Genomic DNA, 22,677 nt, shown 5'->3' with positions numbered 1-22,677 from the left:
CTACTCTGAATGGGCTTCACCCACGGTTTACGTTAAGAAGAAAAATAATAAAATCAGGGTATGCGTGGACTTTTCGACAGGTCTAAATGATTGTCTCAAGGAGCATAACTACCCGCTTCCTACCCCAGACGAAATTAATTTTTTCGAAGTTAAGCGGAGGAAAAATTTTTACAAAAATTGATTTGTCTGAAGCGTATTGGCAAGTAAAAGTCCAGGAAGATTGTGCTAAGTACCTGACATTAAATACCCATAAAGGACTATTTTCACTAAAACGTTTGCCTTTTGGTTTAAAAGTAGCCCCAAATTTGTTCCAGCAAATTATGGATACAATGCTAGCAGGTTTGGATTTTGCTATGGCTTATCTAGATGACATCCTTATAAGAAGTAAAAATGTGGAAGAGCATAAAATCCACATTGGCAAAGTATTCGAGAGAATATCAAACTATGGATTGAAAGTGGCTTTCGAAAAATGTAATTTTGGGATGGACAAAATTGAATATTTGGGACAAGTGATTGATCGAAATGGTAGAAAACCTAATCCTAATAGGACTGAAGCAATCAAAAACATGCCTTGACCAGAAAATATAGGGCAGCTACAGTCATTTTTGGGACTAGCAAATTATTATAATTCTTATATCCCAAATATGCATGAACTAAGAGCACCTTTAAACGAATTATTGAAAAAGAATAAAAAATGGCTCTGGACAAAAGAATGTGATGAAGCATTCCTAAAGATTAAAAAATGTCTGTTATCGGATTTAGCACTAGCTCACTACGATCCGAAAAAAGAATTAATTGTAGCAGCAGATGCGAGCGAATACGGTTTAGGTGCTGTGCTACTACACAGACTCAAAGATGAATCGACTAAACCAATTATTCATGCCTCAAGGGTTTTGCTACCCGCAGAAAAAAATTATAGTCAGATAGAAAAAGAAGGTCTGGCAATTGTATACGCCATGAGGAAATTTCATAGGTTCATCCATGGAGATTTTTTATCTTGGAAACGGACCACAAACCTTTATCGATTTTTGGTTCCAAAAAAGGAGTTCCTACTCATACGGCTAATAGGTTACAAAGATGGAGCATGATTCTGTTAAACTACAATTTTAAAATGAAACACCTAGCATCCAGCAAAATTGCACACGCAGATGGGTTGTCCAGGTTGATCCCAAATAAAACTGAATTACTTGAAGAAACTATTATAGCTGCACTAAAAGAAGAAAATGAACTAACAGATATATTAATAAATACTGTTAGGGAACTTCCGGTAACACTTGAGGAAATAAAAAAGCAGCAAGAACAGATGAATACATTAACAAGATAAAAAACAAGTGGGACAAAAAGAAAAGAAGAGGAAAGGATTAACCGTTTTTCCATTTTCAAAGTGCGATGAAACTCTAATGTACGCAGATAGAGTGGTAATACCTCAAGTATTACAGAAGAGAATTTTAAAAGAATTCCACATGGGACATCCTGGAATCTCCAGAATGAAAGCACTAATGAGAGCATATACGTACTGGCCTGGAATGGATCAGGACATAGAAAAAATGATAAAATTATGTAAGGGTTGCCAACTAGCAGCAAAAGCGCCGCCCATTAAGACGCAACCTTGGCCTAAAACAGATATACCATGGACGCGGATCCATATAGATTACGCAGGACCTCTAAAAGGATATTATTACCTGGTAATAGTAGATAGCATGTCGAAATGGCCAGAAATTTTAAAATTCAAACATCCTACAGTGGCAAACACAATAAAGGCATTGGACGAGGTATTTGGGCGTTTTGGCGTACCAAAAACAATTGTTAGTGATAATGGCACCATGTTCAAAGGTCAAGAATTTAAGATCTATTGTGAGTCACTGGCCATAGAGCATGTCACAACACCAACTTATAGCCCTCGATCTAACGGACAAGCTGAAAGATTTGTCGATACGTTTAAACGAGCATTAAAAAAGAACGATAACATCGACACGGAAGAAAAAAGTCTTCAGAAATTTTTAGCAGTGTACAGGATAACGCCTAATCTGAATACAAATGCAAATTTATCCCCAGCGGAAATAATGTTTGCCAGAAAAGTGCGCTCTGTGTTCGACCGGTTAATTCCGAGTAAAAAAGTAAAAAAAAAGTGTAAAAGATAATGGACGATACAAGATATACAAGGACGGGGATAACGTTTTTTTCAACAATTATCGGGCAGGGAAGAGTTTTTGGGAAGAAGGCATAATCTCAAAAAGAATTGGAAGAATGGTCTACATTATAAAAGGTCAGACATTTTCCCACAAAAAACATATAAACCAACTCAGACCCCGATATATTGAAATAGTTAAAAACAATGAAGTACCGATGGAAGTACTGTATGACAGTTTTCACATAGAGCCTCCAAAAAAGGAAGCACCAGTAATTGAAAATACAAGTCACTCTCCAAAATCCAAAAATTCGCAAACGCAAATTTTAAAGAGAAGTGAAAGAAAAAGAAAAAGAACTGAATTTTTTGGACAAAGTCAAAAAAGAAAAAAATGGTGAAGCGAAATTCTAGGGAAGAATTTAGCTTGGGAGGAAGGTGATATAATGGACTGATCCAACACCCCTCAAATGAATGGACTGTTACATCTATAAAAAGACGAGCAAACTCTCCTCACGTGGGAGACAGAATTTAGTACTAAGCTGTCAATGGACGCTTAGAAATGTGTGTACCTTTTTACCTAAATAAACCCTTTCTGTACAACCCCAGTAATGACTTGTTATTCATATAATCTACGATATAACAATCTACTATGCCATGGGTCCTTGCAGATACACCTGAAGAAGGTTGGAGGTTATAGCAATCGAAATGTGAAAATAACACTCAAGATGAGAACAGTAGTTCTACTCCAGTAGTTTTTTTTCCACAGAACTGCTAGACTTTGGAATTCCCTTCCAGTTCCCTGCTTCCCCAACTGTACTGACATTCAGAAGTTCAAGTGTAATGTGAACAGACATCTTGCTGCCCAACTCCCTACATAGTACCCCTGTAGCTTATGTCCCTGATAGTAGCCCCCTACATCAAAGTGGCAACATGCCTTGTTTGGGGTGAAAATGTAATTAAATTAAAAAGTAGTCAGAATAATGTGAACTGTTGATATTGTTTATTCTATTTGTGTGAAATATTTAATTAAATTGATAATAAAGACATTAAATTGCAAATAGTTCATCCTAAATTAACCCATTACTTAACGGATGGGAATTTTTCACTCTACTTTCTAATGTTAATGATTCAACACTTATTTAATAACTGATATTTTTTTCATACAATACTTTGGCAATGCTGTATAGCTCTGCTAGTATTGCATACATCTATTTTTTGGGCTCTTGTGCATTACTGTTATTTTGGACAAATTTTTTTGTTTTCATTTTTTTAGGAACTTCTATCAAAACAGGTGGGGAATAATTCAAGAAGCCACTATCCGAAAATGTCAAAGTTTTGCATAACTTTTAGTTAAAACAGAACAAATACACTAAATTAATACAATAGCACAGAATAAGATCTTAATTATTTGAACATTTATTGAATTTAAATGAAATTTCCACTGTGCGACTATCCCTACCAAGTATTTGTGGATATTGGAAAAAGAATTTGATACACAACTCTCTAATAAACATGTTTTAATCATAAATTTTGTGATTGAATATGAAACACCATTCTCTCTGAACTCATATGAAGCAATGTCATATGTCCATAAATATAAAAACGGCAATTATGGCCAAATGAGCCCTGGAAAAAAAAAAAGATCTTCAGGCCTCTTTTTCTGATTATTTCAATTTGAATCCATTTCTTTTACTTGTTGTGTAATACATTTCATGCAGATACATTGAAGGAAGTTTGAGATTGTAAAAAGTTTTTTTTTCTGGTCCAAAGAAAAAAAAAAAAAAATTGCACTTATTCAATGTATTCATATCTATTTTTGGAGAAATCCTTTGAAAAAAAGTTTAGGGCCTTTGTGATTTGTTTTACCCCTGTTCTGAAAGGAGTTTAAAAAAAAATGAAAAAATGTCCAAAATAATTGTAATGCCCAAGTGCCTTTTTTATTTTCATTCGTTCACTGAAGGTTTTTAAGAATTGCAAACATTCTCCCTTTGTATCTTTTATTTTGAAGGTTTACCTTGAGCGGCTTTTGACCTATGCTGAAATGGATATTTCTCCTTCAAACTGGAAACGGATTGTTCTTGGTGCCATTTTATTAGCATCAAAAGTTTGGGATGATCAGGCTGTGTGGAATGTTGACTACTGTCAGATTTTGAAGGATATTCAAGTGGAAGAAATGTGAGTATTTCATATATAAAAAAATAAAATAAAAATAATGCGTACATAACGACAATGTGTAGGTCTATGCAGGGCTGTCAACTCTTAGCTTTAGAAGTTGATAAAAATTATATCATTATCATCTCTTGTTCCTCCTCCTTATTGATTGTATACTTATTTCCCTTCTTTTTCTGTCAGTCTTGAGGAGTGATGGTAGGTCGTCTCACTTTCTGTTAATCTTTCATCTCAGTTTCTGCATTTTCTTATCCAAGAATTGCTTGTCTTAACATGTCGAAATAAATGTAGCCAACTTATGGTTAGGTGTTCATCCAGCTTTGGTATATTCAGCCTAACCAACAAGGTATCTGAAAATCAAGAAAATAAGTTTTTCATCCTGTATCACTTAAAAAAAAATTGCGGGGAGGGGAGGGGGATTTTGTTCATTAAAACCAACCAAATAAAAAAGGTTGAATTAAGTGAAATTTGAAAATAGGCTGATTTATTTTAGAATAAAAATGCTATATAACATGTCCTTGTGATATTAATATTAAAATGCTATAAACAGTTTATTCCTTATGTTATATGTCCTACAAAAGTTTATTACTTATGTTATATGTCCTACAAAAGGAATAGATTTGTTTGAAGTAGCTGAGTGGACTTGGTTACAGCCTTTGAGTAATGATTGCCATGCTGAATGGATGTTCGTGGTCAGAGCTAGTATTTTTCGGCATACTTTTTGACATCTCTCCTTAGGTGGCTCTACCAGTCAGTATTTATGGCTTAACCAACCAATCATATTTTTGAAAGGACCTGGATGTAATCATATTCATTACATCTATTAGTGAAAAAAGATTTCTTATGTTGAAGTAAGACCACTTTTATAAGTCGGAGTCTGATTATCATGTTGAATAAGCACGATATCAGATTTAATGATGATGAAATTAAAAGACAATCGGTTACTAGTATATGTTACGTCTCACAAAAATTGATAATTCTCAAAACCAAGTTTAAGCATAGTCATTCTTAGAACTGGTTAAAAACTGTTTTTAGCAGACTTGTCTCCCTCTTAGTTTAATAAAAAATCTTTTTTTCTTTTAGTGAATACAACACAGGCATTTTCAACTCCAATGTTAACAACTACTTGTTGAACTGTCCTAAATAATCAAATTCTGCCCATTTGACTCATCATTACTAATTTCCTGTGGTCATTGACTTCACAAGGATTACAAAAAGGAGTTTTATTATTTATTTGTAATATATAATACTTTTATTAATATACAGGTTGTAAAATAGACCTTGCACTTTTTTTTGTTTATTGTGAATCTACTTTCAACAGAGATAGAGGTTATTCTAATAGCAATTATCTGCTGCAATGGGAAATCATAGTGGGGCCAGAGAATTAGCCTATCCTTTCCCCTTTTTAGTCACGAGCAACATGCCCAATCACTCACCCTTTCATGTGAGTGGAAGACAGCCAGATGAAAAAACCCTACCTATCTGTCTCTGTTCCTCTCCTAAAAATAAAAGGAAAGAAAAAATGCTAAGTCACATAGTAACAAGCAAAGTCAAATACTGCTGCGATGAGGATGAAGATTGCTAATTGGTTACTTTAAAAGATGTGGAAATGAAACATTTTTAGTGGGAAAGACAAAGGCCACTAGGTGCCAAAAGTTTCTCCAAAAAATCATTCTATGCATGGTCAGCACATAGAACAAATGCACAAAACTCCACATTCTGTTTAACTTAACTATAGTATGAATCTGCGACATATCAACCCACATGCCATGCACCCAACTCAATTCACGTTGAGAGAACTGAAAAGGGGCGAGTAATATTTCATAGTTTCTTATGAAGGAACCAAAATAGACATTGTGAGACATGTTTTGTTTCAGTTTATAGTTTTTGCTCTTCACGTATTGTGAGTAACATGAGGAAAAACCAACAATAAACAAAGTTGAAGAGTCTGTGCAGGGGGCAACGCCCGCTTCTGGTCTCTCCTGGCTCGTAATTTAAGTCCAAATAGAAATGTGCATGCCTAAAATTATGAAACAAAGTTATGTTTAGACGTAATTTAACTACATATGAATAAATAACAAAGTTCTCTTTTAGATAGCTCGATAGTGCCATACTAGAGCTATAAATATTTTTTTTAAAGATACCATGTTAAAAGGAATAGACACAAGTATTTACTTATTTTCAAAATATTGCTCTTTTATTGGTAATACCTTGTGTACAATTGTTTCAGCCCACAGTGTTAGCATACAAGTATATAACAGGAATAGTTTGTCAAAACGTCGTGAAACAACTAGAAAAGATGAGGATAATAGTCTGCAATAAATTAATAAATAATACTCATCTCAATGTTGAATTCCAATTAAATAATATATAAGTATATAACGGTTCATCAATTATAAATTTGCACAACTAAGCTTCATCTGCGCATAAAAAAAAATTTCAAAAGTTTCACAGACCACGAATATGACCATTCTTATTAACACAGCAGGTATTTATTTTTTTATCTACAACGTATATATATGCTAGATAATATTTTATGATGTCATATCAGCAGGTTGTCATAATCATTAACCACAAGAGTATTCTACAACAGGAAGTTGGAATGATACATACATGTTCGCTAGTTAATTGTTTTTTCTTTACTATTTACTAAATAGGGTTCAATATCAATTTCTTTAAAGGGCTTTACCATAATATTTTAAAATGAATATTAGCAATTTTTATGCCTATAGGCGCGCACACACACACACACGTATATATTAGATCAGGTGATGTTGTTAATCACTCAATTAATAATCTCATTAGCCCTTATCGTCGAATAGTATCTGGGTTGTGCCTAATTAGTAAAACAAAAAACAGAAGGAAGAAAAACAATAGAGAAATGTTCAATGGGGAGCAGAATCTACAAATACTAAAATCGGTTTCAGTTTTGGCAATAACGATCATCATATGAAAATCATTTTATAAAATATTATGAAAATCGATTTTGAACATGCCATTGTGTGTTCACCATACATGCCATAATTGTCCCATTTGTCGTGCTGGTGCAAATCTGGTGTTCGATCCAGTCAGTTTGCAACAAAAGAATTCTCCCTTCAAACAAAAATCACAAGTCCAGTTTATAAACAAATAAGAAATGTTTATTTCTTTGAAGATTACAAGTAGTACTTGTTTTCCTAACTTGAACAGCAGACTTGCAAAATGAATTTTCTATCCTGCCCAACTGAAAACATACCAATTCAGTCTGACGCAATAGACCGTCTGTCTCTGAGGATTACCGAAAGCCAAATGACAACCTCAAAACTTTCAAGTCCCACCCCCTTCTCCTCTGGAAGGCCTCGCCTTTTCGTCTCCTGAAATATTTTCACTCCTTACTGATTCTGTTCTTTGTTAGTGGTTACCATTCGATCACCCAGAAGATGGCTAGAAGTTTAACAGCCAAACAATCTTTATTCCAAGGTACTTATCTGTAGATAATCTAGGACATAACTTTTCTCAAACAAGTTTGTCCCAGTATGATCCCCAATTCAATATTTATTTTACTTCAAAGAAAATATTTTCAGTTCTCTTTGCTTCCACCCATTTTGTCTTTGGACTAACCATCTATCACCTGCAACGTCTGCCATTTGTATACACCAGCAAAACATGATGTGCAGTGCATGTTTACAATATTTTTGTTTTTTGTTTTGTTCATCTGTGAATCGTAACTATTTTTATTTTTTTTATTTATTCAAGGCAATTCAATGCAGAGGTGTAACAGATAGACACAAACTGAAGCAAATTCAGATATAATGGTGGAATAAGCTATGCAGATTCACATTTATTAATGCTATATGTGTTTGTTTGTAAATAAACGATGTGTGTGTGTGTATGTATATATATATATATATATATATATATATATTAATATTTTATATGTATTGTATTCTTAGTTGCATTGTCCCCTCTCAACGTAAATGCCTCTGACAAACTCTACAAGTAGCAAAATCCCACCCTTACACAGATCTCTAGATGTAAGAAGACCTTCTACTCTAATAGTTTCGTTCCTAGAACTGCTAGACTTTAGGACTCCCCTCCAGGTTCCTGCTTTCCCAACTGCACTGACATTCAGAAGTTCAAGTGTAATGTGAACACATTATTATTATTATTATTTTTTTTTTTTTTTTACACAGGAATCACCACTTATCAAGGCCTGGAGGCCACTCAAGGATAAGGGTTAATGGGTATACATTAGTCAATGTGATTATAGGGTAGTAAACATAGGTAGTGGGAATTTTGTAAATTGGATTACTTAGGGGGACGGTTTATCAAGAACTTGTTTATGTTGGACTTGAAGACAATCAGATTGTAGTCAGCTGGAAAGCAAGCAATCGGAACAGGCATGCAGTTCTAAGAAAGAAGCTTGTTCATGGAATCTACATTTACGTCTAGGCACAACAAGGAGTGTGGGAAATTATTAATAGTGGTTTTGGCCAGACGAGTGTTTTTCGTGAAAGTTTGGCAAGGGGGGGATCATCGATTTAAGCTTAGATGAACACTTGCTATGAAAATAACGATAAAGCAGAGACAGGCTTACAACGTCTCTGCTGTGAGAAAGAGGTTGCGGGGAAAAGAAAAGGACATCTCTCACTAAGCTACAAAATTTATTTTCAACCTTGTCAAGGCAAGATAAGCTGCTTCTAGCAGCTCCTGCCCAGATGTGACAACAGTACTTCATCCTTGGTTTTACCTGGCTTTTATGTAGGTAGAGAATTGCATCAGGAGTGAGATATCTACTGGAGCAGTAGAATGGATTTGATATACGTGTTCCATTTCAGGTCTGGAGTAAAGGTCCAGCCCAGAAGTTTGTCAAAACATGAAGCCTCCCCAAGACGAGCCATTCATTTCAATTGATGCTAGATTGGTATCAGAGTGTAGATAATGTAGAAATAGAAGCTTAGATCCCTGATAGTAGCCTCCTACATCAAAGTGGCACTGTGCCTTGTTTGGGGTGAAAATGTAATAATAATAAAAAAATAATAATTAAAATAGTTGCTTAATCACTGTAGATCATTGTTATGTGTGTGTGTGTGTGTGTATATCTATACGCCTATCAATTTGGTGTTCTTTGTGCATTGATATTCATTTTAAAAATCCTTTTTTCTATTTATTTAAAAAGAAAATACAACTTCGTTATATGGGTCGTGGAATTGCATTCATCTACAAAAGATCTAGCTAATTTGCATATTCTTTTAAACATTTATTTTAATTAATTTCCTATTAGTTTTTTTTTAATTTTATTATGGGATGATCATCTTTAGTTAATTATATTCATACAGATATTCTACATGATTTATACTTACGTAATATTTGCGTAAAAAGGTAAACACAAACCTCTTTCTATGCATATATATATTTGTTTAAAAAATTTTGCCTACCAAACTCCTACAGTTCTTGAAACTTAATATATAGGGTATTCGAATCCATGCAAGATTTTATATTTGGGTTTTAGCTGGGAAAAATCAGTGCAAATTAAAGAAATGAAGTTTGCCAGGTGAAGATCAAACGACAGCATTACGAATATGCATACATAACATAATAGCTATTGGTTCATGTTTTAATTTTTAACCTTGCAGCAAACATGTCTTCATAGCTCAGGCCATTAACGTCAAAGGAAAAAGTAAATTTTTTAAAAAAACTTTTTAAAGCATTATATATTGGGTCCAATATAATAATAAATATGAAATCTGTATTAATCAAAATATCATATTTAAGCGTATTTTACGACTGGGCAATGCTGGTGGCCTGCTAATATATATATATTAGCAAAAGTACCCGTCGTTGACTGGGTTCAAAAACAGCCTACAGAAAATGGACTCTGATTTATGAAAGTATGATAGGTTATGAAAAGGAAGGGTTGTAAAGAGATAGTTTCGAATTTGGGGGTATCAAAATCAAAGCAAAATATGATGAAAGTAAAAATAGAATAGGTAAACCCCATAATTTATTATACAGGGTGACCCCCCCCCCCAAAAAAAAACAAATAAATCTATATATATAAAAGCCAAACGTCTGTGTGTATGTATGTATGTTTGTTTGTAACGCTAAAACTTTTGAAAGACGGAACCAAACTTGACAAATTTGGTATCATATCGAAGCCCCATCACCCGGATGACAAATATCGAAATTTCACGTCAAACGGACCACTAGAAGTTGGTCAACTGATCAGTTATCTTCGAGGGGGGCCCCCAAAAAACCTGTCATTATCTATATATATAAAAGACAAATGTTTGTTTGTAACGCTAAAACTTGAGATGAAAGATTCCTCTCCCCTAAGAATAAAACATATGTTCAATATCTGCTTTTGTTTTTTCATTGTTTATACGGTCCCGAGCAACGCCGGGTAGCCCTGCTAGTAAAATAATAAATGACAAAAGCATTCTAAAATAAAATTATTGAAAACAAAAAAAGTGTTTTGATGTGATGTTTTGAATATAATAAACTAGTTATGATCAAATTTTCATTTCATTTGGACAAAACACTAAGAAATGGGGCTTAATTAGAGTTATGGCCCGTTTTTTTTTTTTTTTTTGGGGGGGGGGGTCACCCTGTACCATACCTGTTCACACTGAAACACTTATCACAATATTCCGTGGATCTATATTAAAAAACCTTGTTAAACTTTGTGACATATTTCCATTCTATGGAGATCATGCGCGAACGAACACCCCATAATTTTATTATACCATATTTCTTCAAACTGAAACATAATTATCAAAGTATACTTACGCAGATAGATATAAAAAGTCTTTATTAAGTTTGTGCCTATTTCCATTCTATGGAGGCCAGGCACGAACGCAGACCCCACAATTTTATTATACCATCCCTATTTAAGTTAAAACATGCTTATCAAAGTAGTATTATGTACATCTATATCAAAAACACTTGTAAACGTTTTTTTTTTGTTGAATTTTTAAATTTTTTATTTCCATACTTTGTAGACCAAACGCGTACACAGACCCCACAATTTTAATGAATCATCATTATGCCAGATCAAACATACCCATTCCTGCGTCTCGATACATCTATCATTATATGTGATCAGTTTTCTATAATAGTCAACCATATAGGAGCCTATTCATGACCAGACACATGCACAGACGTTCAGCTTTGTATTATAGATATATATATATATACTGAAGGAGAATCTGTATTGGTTATTCCAACATTGCATCTTAATTTGCTTCAGTTTTTGTCTATTTATTTCACTTCTACATTTTTGAAATTTAAATTTCCTAATATACACACTAAACAATGTTTCAAGCAATTAACCATTAATTATTATTTTTATTTTCAGGAACGAATTGGAACGGTTGTTTCTGGAGATGCTCCAGTTCAACATCAACGTGCCCTCCAGTGTTTATGCAAAATATTATTTTGATTTACGAGCCCTTGCTGATGCACATGATTTATCGTTCCCCTTGGAGACTCTCAGTAAAGACAGAGCGCTCAAATTGGAGGTTAGTATTTGAAACATGCTTATCGTTTCAGGTCTCCCCTGGTCAGGGTTGATCACAAATAGCATACTATTGGCTTTTTCATTGAAGCATTGGCGTTTGTGGCTGTAAAAAGGTTGCATGTGTGTAGTGTCCCTCTTCTGTTAAAACCGTTGTTTTTTTTTTTTTTTAATTCAATTTTCACCCCAAACAAGGTACAGTGCCACTTTGAAGTAGGGGGCTACTATCGAGGACATAAGTTGCAGGGGTATTATGAAAGGAGATGAGTGGCAAGATGTCTGTTCACATTACACTTCTGCATGTCAGTACAGTTGGGAAAGCAGAATTCCAAAGTTTAGCAGTTCTGGGGAAGAAACTATTGGAGTAGAAGGCTTTCTTACACCTAGGGATTTCTACTGTGAAGGGGTGGGATTTAGCTGTTTGTCGGGGGTGTTCGAGTGCTTGCAGTTCATCGGAGCATTCACCATTAAAATACTTGTAGAACAGGCAAAGGGATGCAACATTTCGTCAATGGGACAGATGCTGAAACTTAGATGACAGTTCAGGATCTATCAGGTTGGCGACTGTCTTTTGAACCCTGTCAAGAAGTGAGAAACGAGTAGCAGATGCACCAGCCCAAATGTAACAACAGTACTCCATACATGGGCGAATGGTAGCCTTACAGAGATACAGGGTTTTGCATTCTGTGAGCTTGCCTTTTTGCAGTAACATGTCAACTTCTTCCCTGACTTGAAATGTTTGATGAGGGTTCCTCTTTATTTGGATTGGCTGCCAGACTCTCCCCAAACTTTTTTTTTTAATCATTGTTTATCTATTACAGTAGAACCCTGGGATACGGTAGCCCTAGGATATGTTTTTTTTTTTTTTCAGATTACAATGTGGAATATGATGTTTTTCCGGTTCCTGGTTTCGGTATTTGCCTCACCTTATGGTGTTATTTATAATATTATTTGATTATATACATGTGTATTATACACGGTACTGTATTTTGTTACTAATTGTTAATATATACTGTATAAAATTTTGCTTAGACCCTGCCATACGGCAATCTCACCTTGCGATCCCAACCCCAGAACGGATTAATGCCATATCCCGGAGTTCTACTGTACCAGCAGGGAGACCCAATGTTGCCCGAGATTGAATGAGGATCAACAAATGTTGCATGTTACCATACTTATATTGTCATTGAAATCGTGAAACAACCCATTTTTCAGTCAAATAAATTCATTGCCTGCTCTTGTTGAGGAACTCACCGTGATGTAATGGTAGAAAGCTTCACATATCTCCTTGTAGTGACCTGGTCCACAATACATTGTTCTCTACAATGAAATATAGACTGCATCTATATTTTACCGTAGAAAACATACTGTTGATTTCATAAAATTATTTTTATATCATGGCTTATATTAAAGTTTACTACAAGAGTCAAGAATCATAGTTCAATTGTACTCAAAACAAGCATTCATTTCAAACACTTCTTTGTCTTATCAAAGAACCTACTGGGCCTATCTGCTTGTGCAGTGATAAAACTTCTCAAATGCACTTGTGATGTTAGGCTGTATAAAAGTGTTTGCTTGGGTCAAAATCAGACTTCTTTCTTTAGTCAGATTTTTTTTTGATTATCGATTTTTAATACTTATCAAAGGCATTCTGATATAAAACCTACATAACACTCTCAACACATCAAGTACTTTTGTGTAACATTAAAAAAAAATCTGCCCAGCTGTTTCAGAGTTCATAGGGAACAAATTCACAGACAAAATGACTTTTCTATGATAGTAGATATAAAGAAAAATATTTTTTTCTGTCTGTGTTCAACTAAAACTTTATATTAAAAATACAGTTACAAACTTTACATATGCTGAGTAAATATAATCTCGAGTTGGTTATAAAAATTAGCTTAGTTTCAACGTTATGTCTGCTTTTGGCATAGAAACAGTTTTTTCTTCCTTTTCTTCCATGGTTACTATAGAAAAACCATGTCATCTTTCAATGGTGATTTAAAAAAAAAAAAAATTATTCTCTTTAAATCAGAATCATGTGAAATAACCATTAAAATTGTGTAAATCTGAATTGGACATTTATTGTATTTAAATAAACACTTATCTAAGATCAACTTAATTTGACAATATGACATCTTCATTTAAAATCATTCTTTGACTAAATGAATGCTTAAATATAAGGCTAATACTTGCTGTAAGTATGTGGTTCCTTATGTATGATACTTGAATAACTTGAACATTTCTTTTCTAAATATCGATTTAAAAAGGTTGGTTACTCTGCCTCCAAGACTACTGCCTGTGTCTGTTTTGCATGACAAACATAAATCCTTATAGTCCTTAATCCTATTCTAATTCCTGTATATCCTAATGTATACTAATAAATAAAGGTGTACCAATTAATCGGTAATCAGCCAATTTCCCGATTAATCAGCAGATTAATTACTTTTCTCTTTCTTATTGAAATCATTTCATCATTGCCAAGTAACTAATCAGATAGCTTTGACCCATTAACATAGTAACTGCTAATTTAACATAACATTTAAGTGTCTGGACACTATTCTGGCTTTTTGTCTTTATTAACTAAAATTACAAAATATAAATTACAATTTATAAATGAATATAATTAAACGGTTAGATAAGAAAAAAGAAATTACAAACCAATTACAAAGTACAAATTGTAATTCTTTAAGTGAATAACTATAAGCTAAAGTTCTGCACCTGCTGCTGCTCTACTTCCTCTTCTATTCTGCTGCCTACCTCCTCTGCTCATAATCCTCAGTATTTAAAGTTGAATATTTTTAAGTTGTAATGTAGAAACAGTTTTTCTAGTCTCAGGACACAGCCTGTTTGTCATGGGTTCATACCACCTGTACTAGGTCCTGGATATGACCTTAAACTATATCCGATGTTGAGGCCCCAGCTTGCGGGCTTTGGGAGTGTGGAGCCACCCTTTAATTGCTATTGCTCCCAGGTTCACTCTGACCCAGAGTGGTAGTACCTGTTAGGGTCCCAACTATAAGTTAAATAGAAACCGACTTGTAAAAACAGATATTCTATTATTCGGCATTAAATAACCTGAAAAGGGTTGATATGCCATAAAACAAAAACAAACAACCACCTGTACTAAAGAGCCTCTCACCCTCCAAGGTAAAGGTAGTACTCTTAAATATTTTGAAACCAGTTTACCCAGCAGTAAGGTCTACTGTGTCTTCTTCCACCACTGAAATGGATCATCACCTCTTGCAAGTAGTTGTAAAGCTACGTAAAGGTCAAGTTCTTTTGTGCATTTAACCATAAGGGATTTACTCCTTTTGAGTTTAAATTGTGATTTTGTATTTATGTTGTAGTTGCAGTCTCCAGGTAGTAGATGTAGAATCCAATTCTTAGTGTTTTCCATGTCATTCTTTTGAAATTTAAATGTGAATCTTGGCTCTAGGAAAGTAGACACATAAGTTTTTATCATTTAGATAGGATGAAAATCTTGTTTCCATTGATTCATTGAATTGTTCAACAGTGGTAAGGATTCACTAAAGTCAGAAATATCAGAATTAGATTTGACAGCTTTTGGAAGAAATAATCTCAAAGCTAAAATTGTAGGTGTTATCGATATGATTTGAAGTTAATTTCTTAAATTGACGTGAACACTAGAATACTTCAATTAAGTCAGATGTCAACAGGCAAAACTATAGAAGAATAAAAGGCGAATCAAATCAGGTGTAGGTTGTTTAAACAGTTACATTCAATTTAGTTTAAATTTGCATGTCATAACTGTTTTTAATAATATGGTGTAGATGACGCATATATCTTCGATAAGTTTTCACTGGCAAGCAAACAAGGGAGTTAACTTGTGATTTACAATACAATTAATATTAGTATCATATAACAACAAAATTTGCTGATAAATTAGCTTTAAAAAAACCCTATTAATTGGCTAACTATATAGTTAAACTCCAGTAGATACTAACCTTATACCTACATCTCTTACTCATACATACCCCCAACCTTTCCACTCATAACATGTGAATAACCACATTTTTCAATCTCAATCTTATTTTGAGGAGTGTAACTTGATACTAACCCGATTAATCCTAACTACTCATGTGGGGCATAGAAATACTTAGCCTTGAAACCAGATGTGGCACTAATCCTCTCTGTACTGATGGACCCATAGATCTCATCAGGCCATCTACTTAGGAAAAGGAAAACTATGTTAAACCTGTGCCACTGACCTTGTACACCTTGGCACCAAACGAGGGAGGGAGGCCTTTTCAGTCCTGTTCGGCAGCTGTCTGAGAACTGGTGACTCGATCAAATCACTGGTTTGTAAACCTGAACTGCTTAAGGAGTAGGTAGGCTCTGCCTATCGCCCGGCTTCCATACTCCTTCTTTTTCTATTAGTCAGAAGCAGAGATACGATCACAAAGATTCATTAGAGACACTCCATGTTTGACCGTTTCCTGACTAGGGCAATGAATACAGTCCCCCCCCCCCCACACACACATCTGCCTCATTCCCTTTCCCTAAAGCTGGGCATTTTGGGGGTGCTTGTTTACCATGTATGCTAACATGATTAGACTGGGCCACTCTTGTTTGACAGGTCTGAGTGTACCAGTTTGACAGTTTGTCTAGTGGCTGTATTCTGACTGACAGTACAGGATCTCTAACTCTATGGTAGCACTTAGAGCCGCTGCTCTATCATCAGTTGTATCATATCGGGATGGTTGTAGTACCATGTCGCGCATGAAAAGGGACCCTGCACTCTTCTCCAGTCGGCATATTCTTGTGGACGAGGAGTCGGCTGATGGTTTACTTGTGTTACATAATGGTGGCAATGCACATCCACTTTGCCTAGCATCCCTCACACTAAAACTATATGTCACATTCAATGCTGCCAAGACTAAGCTCCTTTTCTTTAAGAACTACAAGAAACCTTCTCAACCAATAATAGCCATGACTAATGAAAGTACTTTGTTCAAACTTCTCTGCTTAACATTCATGGAGAAGATGAGTTAGAACAGATATATTGAATGCAATGCCAAGGCTGCTGCAAAGAAGGTGGGCTTTCTCTACTGTGCTAGAAAGTTACTTACGCCTGAGAGTATCCTATACTTTTACCAGGCCACCATTCACCTATGTATGGAGTATTATTGCCATGTTTGGGCTGGTGCATCTGCTACTAGTCTCTCACTCTTAGACAGGGTTCAAAAGAGATTTGCCAACTTAATAGTCACTATTATCACTAGACGTCCCATCGAAATGTTGCATCCCTTTGCCTTTTTTACAAGTACTTTAATGGTAGATGCTTAGACTAACTACAAGCCCTTGCACCTCAATTTAAATAGCCCTAACAAACCTGCCAAGCAGCAAAGTCTCACCCCTACACAGTAGAAATCCCTAGATGTAAGAAAGCCTTCTACTTTAATAGTTTCTTCCCTAGGACCACTAGACTTTGGAATTCCCTTCTGGGTTTCTGTTTCCCTGACTGTACCGATATGCAGAAGTTCAAGTGTAAACAGACATCTTGCTGCTCAGCTCTTCATGTAGTACTCCTACAAATTATGTCCCAGATAGTAGCCCTCTACATTAAAGTGGCACTGTACCTTGTTTAAGGTGAAACTGCAATAAAAAATAAATCTGTTTAAACTTTAGTTTCTAGTGAAAAATTGAAATATTTACATTGAGAAGACAATCTCTAACATTATCTCTCTCTTACGCACGCATATATAAACACACCAAATTACAGGTATTCAAGAAGGAAAACTCGTAAATTAAAATGAAGTTATTAAGAGTGATCAATAAAAAGAACAAAATATGATATTTTTATTTATATACACAAATATTACATAGTTGCTACACTGAACATGATAATGTTTCAGACAATTGGTCAGTAAGGACCAAAAGTCCTTGTCAGACGACGTAATAAGCTTGTGTACCACTGAAATCATCTGATCCTCAAATGGGAGAATTGAGAAGATATATTTATTTTAATAAAAATAAAACGTTAAATTTAAAAAGGAGGGGTGGGGGTTAAGTGACATTTTTAGACTCCAGATATAGAAAACAAAATAAAAAAGAGAAATAAAAAGAAAAAAGAAAAAATGTATCTGTAGTGAACCGGTTTTCAAGAATTCTAGCGAAAGAACTGACCCATTAAATTATCGCCCCATTAGCCTCCTCCCACTTTTCGCCAAAATATTTGAGTCCATAATTAACCAAGCTGTAGTCCATTATCTGACCGACCAACAATACGGATTTAGGCAAGCCCGTTCCACAGCAGATATCCTAACTGTAATCACTGAACGTATATACCATTCACTGGACAAAGCAGGGGAGAGTAGAGTGGTAGCTCTAGATATATCTAAGGCTTTTGACAGGGTATGGCATGAAGGTCTTCTCAAGAAAATCAGATCATACGGTATCACTGGATGAATACTTAACATAAATTAATCCTTCGTAGATAAGAGAAAAATCCAGGTTGTCCTCGACAATCATACATCTAAACAATATGATATAAATGTGAGAGTGTTTCAGGGGTCTATTCTTGGACCTTTATTATTCCTAATATTCATAAATGACCTCCTTGACAAAATTGCGTCTAAAATAGGTATATATGCTGATGACACCACGCTCTATAACAGGCACAACAGGAAAACAAATGAACACATATCTAAGGAAATGGCAGAAACACTAGAGGATGACCTCCAATCTGTAGTAGAATGGGGACAAAAATGGATTGTCACATTCAATGCTGCCAAGACTACACTTGTTTCCTTCAATAATTGCAAGAAACCTTCTCTACCACCAGTAGCAATGGCCAAAGAGTCATTATCTAAAAGTACTTCTTTTAAACTCCTAGGCCTAACGTTCACAGGAAACATGAGTTGGAACAATTACATTGAGAGCATTGCCAGGACCGCTGCGAAAAAGGTAGGTTTCTCTCTACCATGCTAGAAAGCTACTAACGCCCGAAAGTATCCTATACCTCTATAAGGCCACCATTCGCCCATGTATAGAGTATTGTCATATTTGGGCCGGTGCATCTGCTATTTGTCTCTCACTCCCAGACAATGTTCAAAAGAGAGTCGCAAACCTAATAGGTCCTGAACTATCATCCAAGCTTCAGCCTCTGTCCCATCAATGTAATGTAGCATCTCTCTGCCTGTTCTACAAGTACTTTAATGGTGAATGTTCCGACGAACTGCAAGCACTTGTATCTCCTTTACGTAAATACCCTCAACAAACCCGACAAGCAGTAAAATCCCACCCCTTCACAATAGAGATCTCTAGATGTAAGAGAGCTGTCTACTCTAGTAGTTTCTTCCCCAGAACTGCTAGACTTTGGAATTTCCTTCCAGGTTCCTGCTTCCACAACTCTACTGACATGCAGAAGTTCAAGTGTAATGTGAACCGACATCTTTCTGCCCAACTCCCCACCTAGTACCCCTGTAGCCTGTGTCCCTAATAGTAGCCCAATACATCAAAGTGGCAATGTGGCTTGTTTGGGGTGAAAATGTAATTTTAAAAAATTTTATTGCTAAACTTTTGGGAAGTTAATCTTAAATAAACGTCTTTTCAGAAACTTAAAATGAGAAATTGAAACCACAAAAAGAAAAAAATCGTAAATTGTCCCGGGTATGACAATAAACTACGACCATTTTTTTTCTTGTTTTACTCACCAAATTAACAAACTAAAAATATATAACAGAATCTTTTGAGTTTTTGTTTAACAAAAAAAAAAAAAAATTTTTTTTCTCTTCCTCCTTTTTCAGAAAACCCTTTCTTTTTAAAAAGCACATTGTATGTATATAGATATGTATGTACATGTATTTAAACAATTGAATGAAGTGTCATGGCTTCCTCTCACAACATACACATTTTGTATCTGTCTGTAAAAAGTACTGTGCATGTATGTATATCTGTATATTAAATTTTTTTTAAACAATTGGATTAAAAATGGCTTCTTTTTACACACATATACCAATATATATATTTTTTAACCAATGAAAATAAAGATAAATCTCAAAAATAAATTTAAGAAGAGGGGGTATGGATAAATATGTATTTTTTTATACTATTAAGCCAAAAGGACTTTTTTCATTATATCTAAAAGGAGGGGGGCTAAAATGTTTTTGCTAAATATATAGGGTATAACTCCCAGAATTTGGATGATCTTATTTATAACTACATGTTAGGACAATCAACCAATGAGAAACCTCTGACCTCATTATAAAACTATCGAATTTTGGATTCCAGTCAGTTCACTATCAGTCTCCTTCTTGATATGACTGCAATGATTCTTTGCCGACTTGATTTACTACCGCCATCTTTGTTCTACAGAATGGTTCAACACTTAACACATATAAATTAGCTTTGTGTGAAATTTGCAGAAGATAGTCTCAGCCGTTACAAAACCTATGAGGAAGGAACACACACACACACACACACACACACACATGCAAAGTGACTTTTATAACAACATTGTTTTGCCTCAGTTTCAAAATTGATATCTTGACAACTTTTATTTTGTTGTTGTTGTTAATGTATATATATATATATATATTTTTCTCTTTTCTCAATAGGCAATGTCTAGCGTCTGTGAAGATAAAATGAAAATGTGGCTGAAGAAAGACTTGAAACGATCAGCTAGTTTGGATGGCCAGACTTCTTTCCAGAACTGCAGTAAAGCCATTTTATCCTGACCCCAAAGACTTGCTGTTTTGTGGACTTTGCTTTACTACTACTCCAGCTCCCAAGCATTATTTATTATCTTCTATAACTGGATGGACATTCTGGTGTTGGAAGTATGCTGGTTACTGGGCCATGATTCCTGCGCTGGCTTTTTTTTTCCCCTCTGAAAAAAAGCCCCATGTGTGGGGCAGGGACAATAATAGCAAAAACTCAGATTCTCAAATTCTGGGACCCTAAAAATATTCATTAGAAGAACAGTAAATATGTACAAAAAAAAATACATTTTTTTAAAATCTTTATAAAATTTTTAAAGAAAATTATCAGAATTTCAAAAGGAAATGCCAAAAATTGTCAGAAAGAAAATCTAATGAAAAATGGATCGACAAAATCTTTTTTTTCCTATGTAGCAAAGCAGAGGTTCAATTTGGTCCAAAATTTACATGAGGAAAATTCCATTATGTGTACACAGGGTTTGGCAATATATCTATCTCCATCTTCAAATGGGTGGTCTGTATTTTTTTATGATAATTTGTTTTAAGTGCATAGATGTGTGTGTGAATTCAAATATAATTGTATTTTACCTGTAAACTATATATGACTCAATGTATAAATGTATGTGTGATTTATTTACATATATATTTCATATCACTAGAAGAAATAAACCAGAGTGACCAATTGTAATGCAAGAGAGAATAAGTTTTTTATTTAAATAGTATAGAATTAAGATTTTCATTGTTTTGTATAGCTAACACCCTGCTAGTCTAAAAACTTAGCAGGACAACAGGTTAGAACATTCATTGGCCAACAAAATAGTACAAGAATCTGGAGACTACATAAAAATGTATAGGGGATTGCCTCATCGCCACTATTTTTGATTTGCAAGGGTTAACTACATGAAATATGTATGCATATATATATATATATATATATATATATATACATACACACACACAAAGATTTTTATAGAAATATCTATGTATGTAAATATATGTATGTATATATATATATATATATATATATATATATATATATATATATATATATACACACACAAAGATTTTTATTGAAATCCTATTGAATCATAAATAATAATCAAAAAATCTTTTTTTATTTGAGATAGGTTTCATCCATTTCATAAGATTTATTGGACAAATCTACATGTTCTATAAAAGGTAAAGATTTGTTGCTCATTCAGTTTTAACCCAATATTAAAAACTGCCTGTAAAAAGAAAATAAACAAAATGGTACAAAAATTTTATTATGGACTTACGTGTTAGGTTTTTTTATTAATAAAAAACACACAGCACACTAAAAATTGTGCAAATTCATCAAGTATTTGTTTAAACAAAGAAAAAACACATTTTAACAGAATATCTTGTCCATTTTCTACTTGTATTAAGGTCAACAGTCAGGGGATGTAATTTGAACTTTAATTTACAGTCATCATAATAATACTGACTAGTAATCATTTCTCATTAGATTTTATTTTATAAAAATAAAACTATTGGATGAATTTGTATACATTTTGGTGTTCAGGTTTTAAAAATTTTTTTAAAACTTAATGGGTAATTACATAACTAAGTTTTGTGCAATTTTACTTTTTGAATATTGGTATACTTCTGGATAAATACCAAAGATTATATATATATATATGTGTGTGTATATATGCACATGTATATATGTGTGTTTATGGGAAAATATACTTATTCAATTATATTTCAACTGTTATTCATACCAATCCTTTAATTTATGAGGCTCGATGTAACTACAGAGCATATACAAATAAATGACAAAAAATCTATATTCCAAATTTCAAGATGTTGTCCATCTTACTGCTTATTTCTCTCAGCATATTATGCCTGTTCTATAACTACTGTAATAACTGTAATAGTGAATCCTCTGACGAACTACAAGCACTTGTACCCTCTCGACGTGAATACCCCCAACAAACACGATAAGCAGCTAAATCTCACCCCTTCACAGTAGAGATCCCTAGGTGTAAGAAAGCTTTCTACTCCAATAGTTTCTTCCCCAAAACCGCTAGACTTCTGCTTCCCAACTGTACTGACATGCAGAAGTTCAAGTATAATGTGAACAAACATCTTGCTACTCATCTCCCTTCGTAATACCCCTGCAACTTATGTCCCCGATAATAGCCCCCTACTTCAAAGTGGCACTGTGCCTTGTTTAGGGT

At 34.3% G+C, this 22,677-nt stretch overlaps 1 protein-coding gene across 1 annotated transcript in view; it reads left to right on the top strand.

Moving 5' to 3' along the window:
* The window catches only part of LOC145303420 (cyclin-Y-like), an 85,646-nt gene extending 64,473 nt beyond the window's left edge, over nt 1-21,173 (top strand). The window contains exons 6-8 of the mRNA XM_080144749.1: nt 4,137-4,303; nt 11,634-11,796; nt 20,375-21,173. Of these exons, the coding sequence (XP_080000875.1) occupies nt 4,137-4,303; nt 11,634-11,796; nt 20,375-20,494 (450 nt within the window). The 3' untranslated portion in view covers nt 20,495-21,173. The remainder of the gene's footprint in view (nt 1-4,136; nt 4,304-11,633; nt 11,797-20,374) is intronic.
* The last annotated feature ends 1,504 nt before the right edge of the window (nt 21,174-22,677 follow it).

This window comes from Euprymna scolopes, chromosome 19 (genome assembly GCF_053919585.1).
Source record: "Euprymna scolopes isolate OS-2025 chromosome 19, ASM5391958v1, whole genome shotgun sequence".
NCBI classification, from domain to species: domain Eukaryota; kingdom Metazoa; phylum Mollusca; class Cephalopoda; order Sepiida; family Sepiolidae; genus Euprymna; species Euprymna scolopes.
Note: the sequence above shows the minus strand (reverse complement) of the source record. Positions and strands in the feature narration are given on the sequence as shown.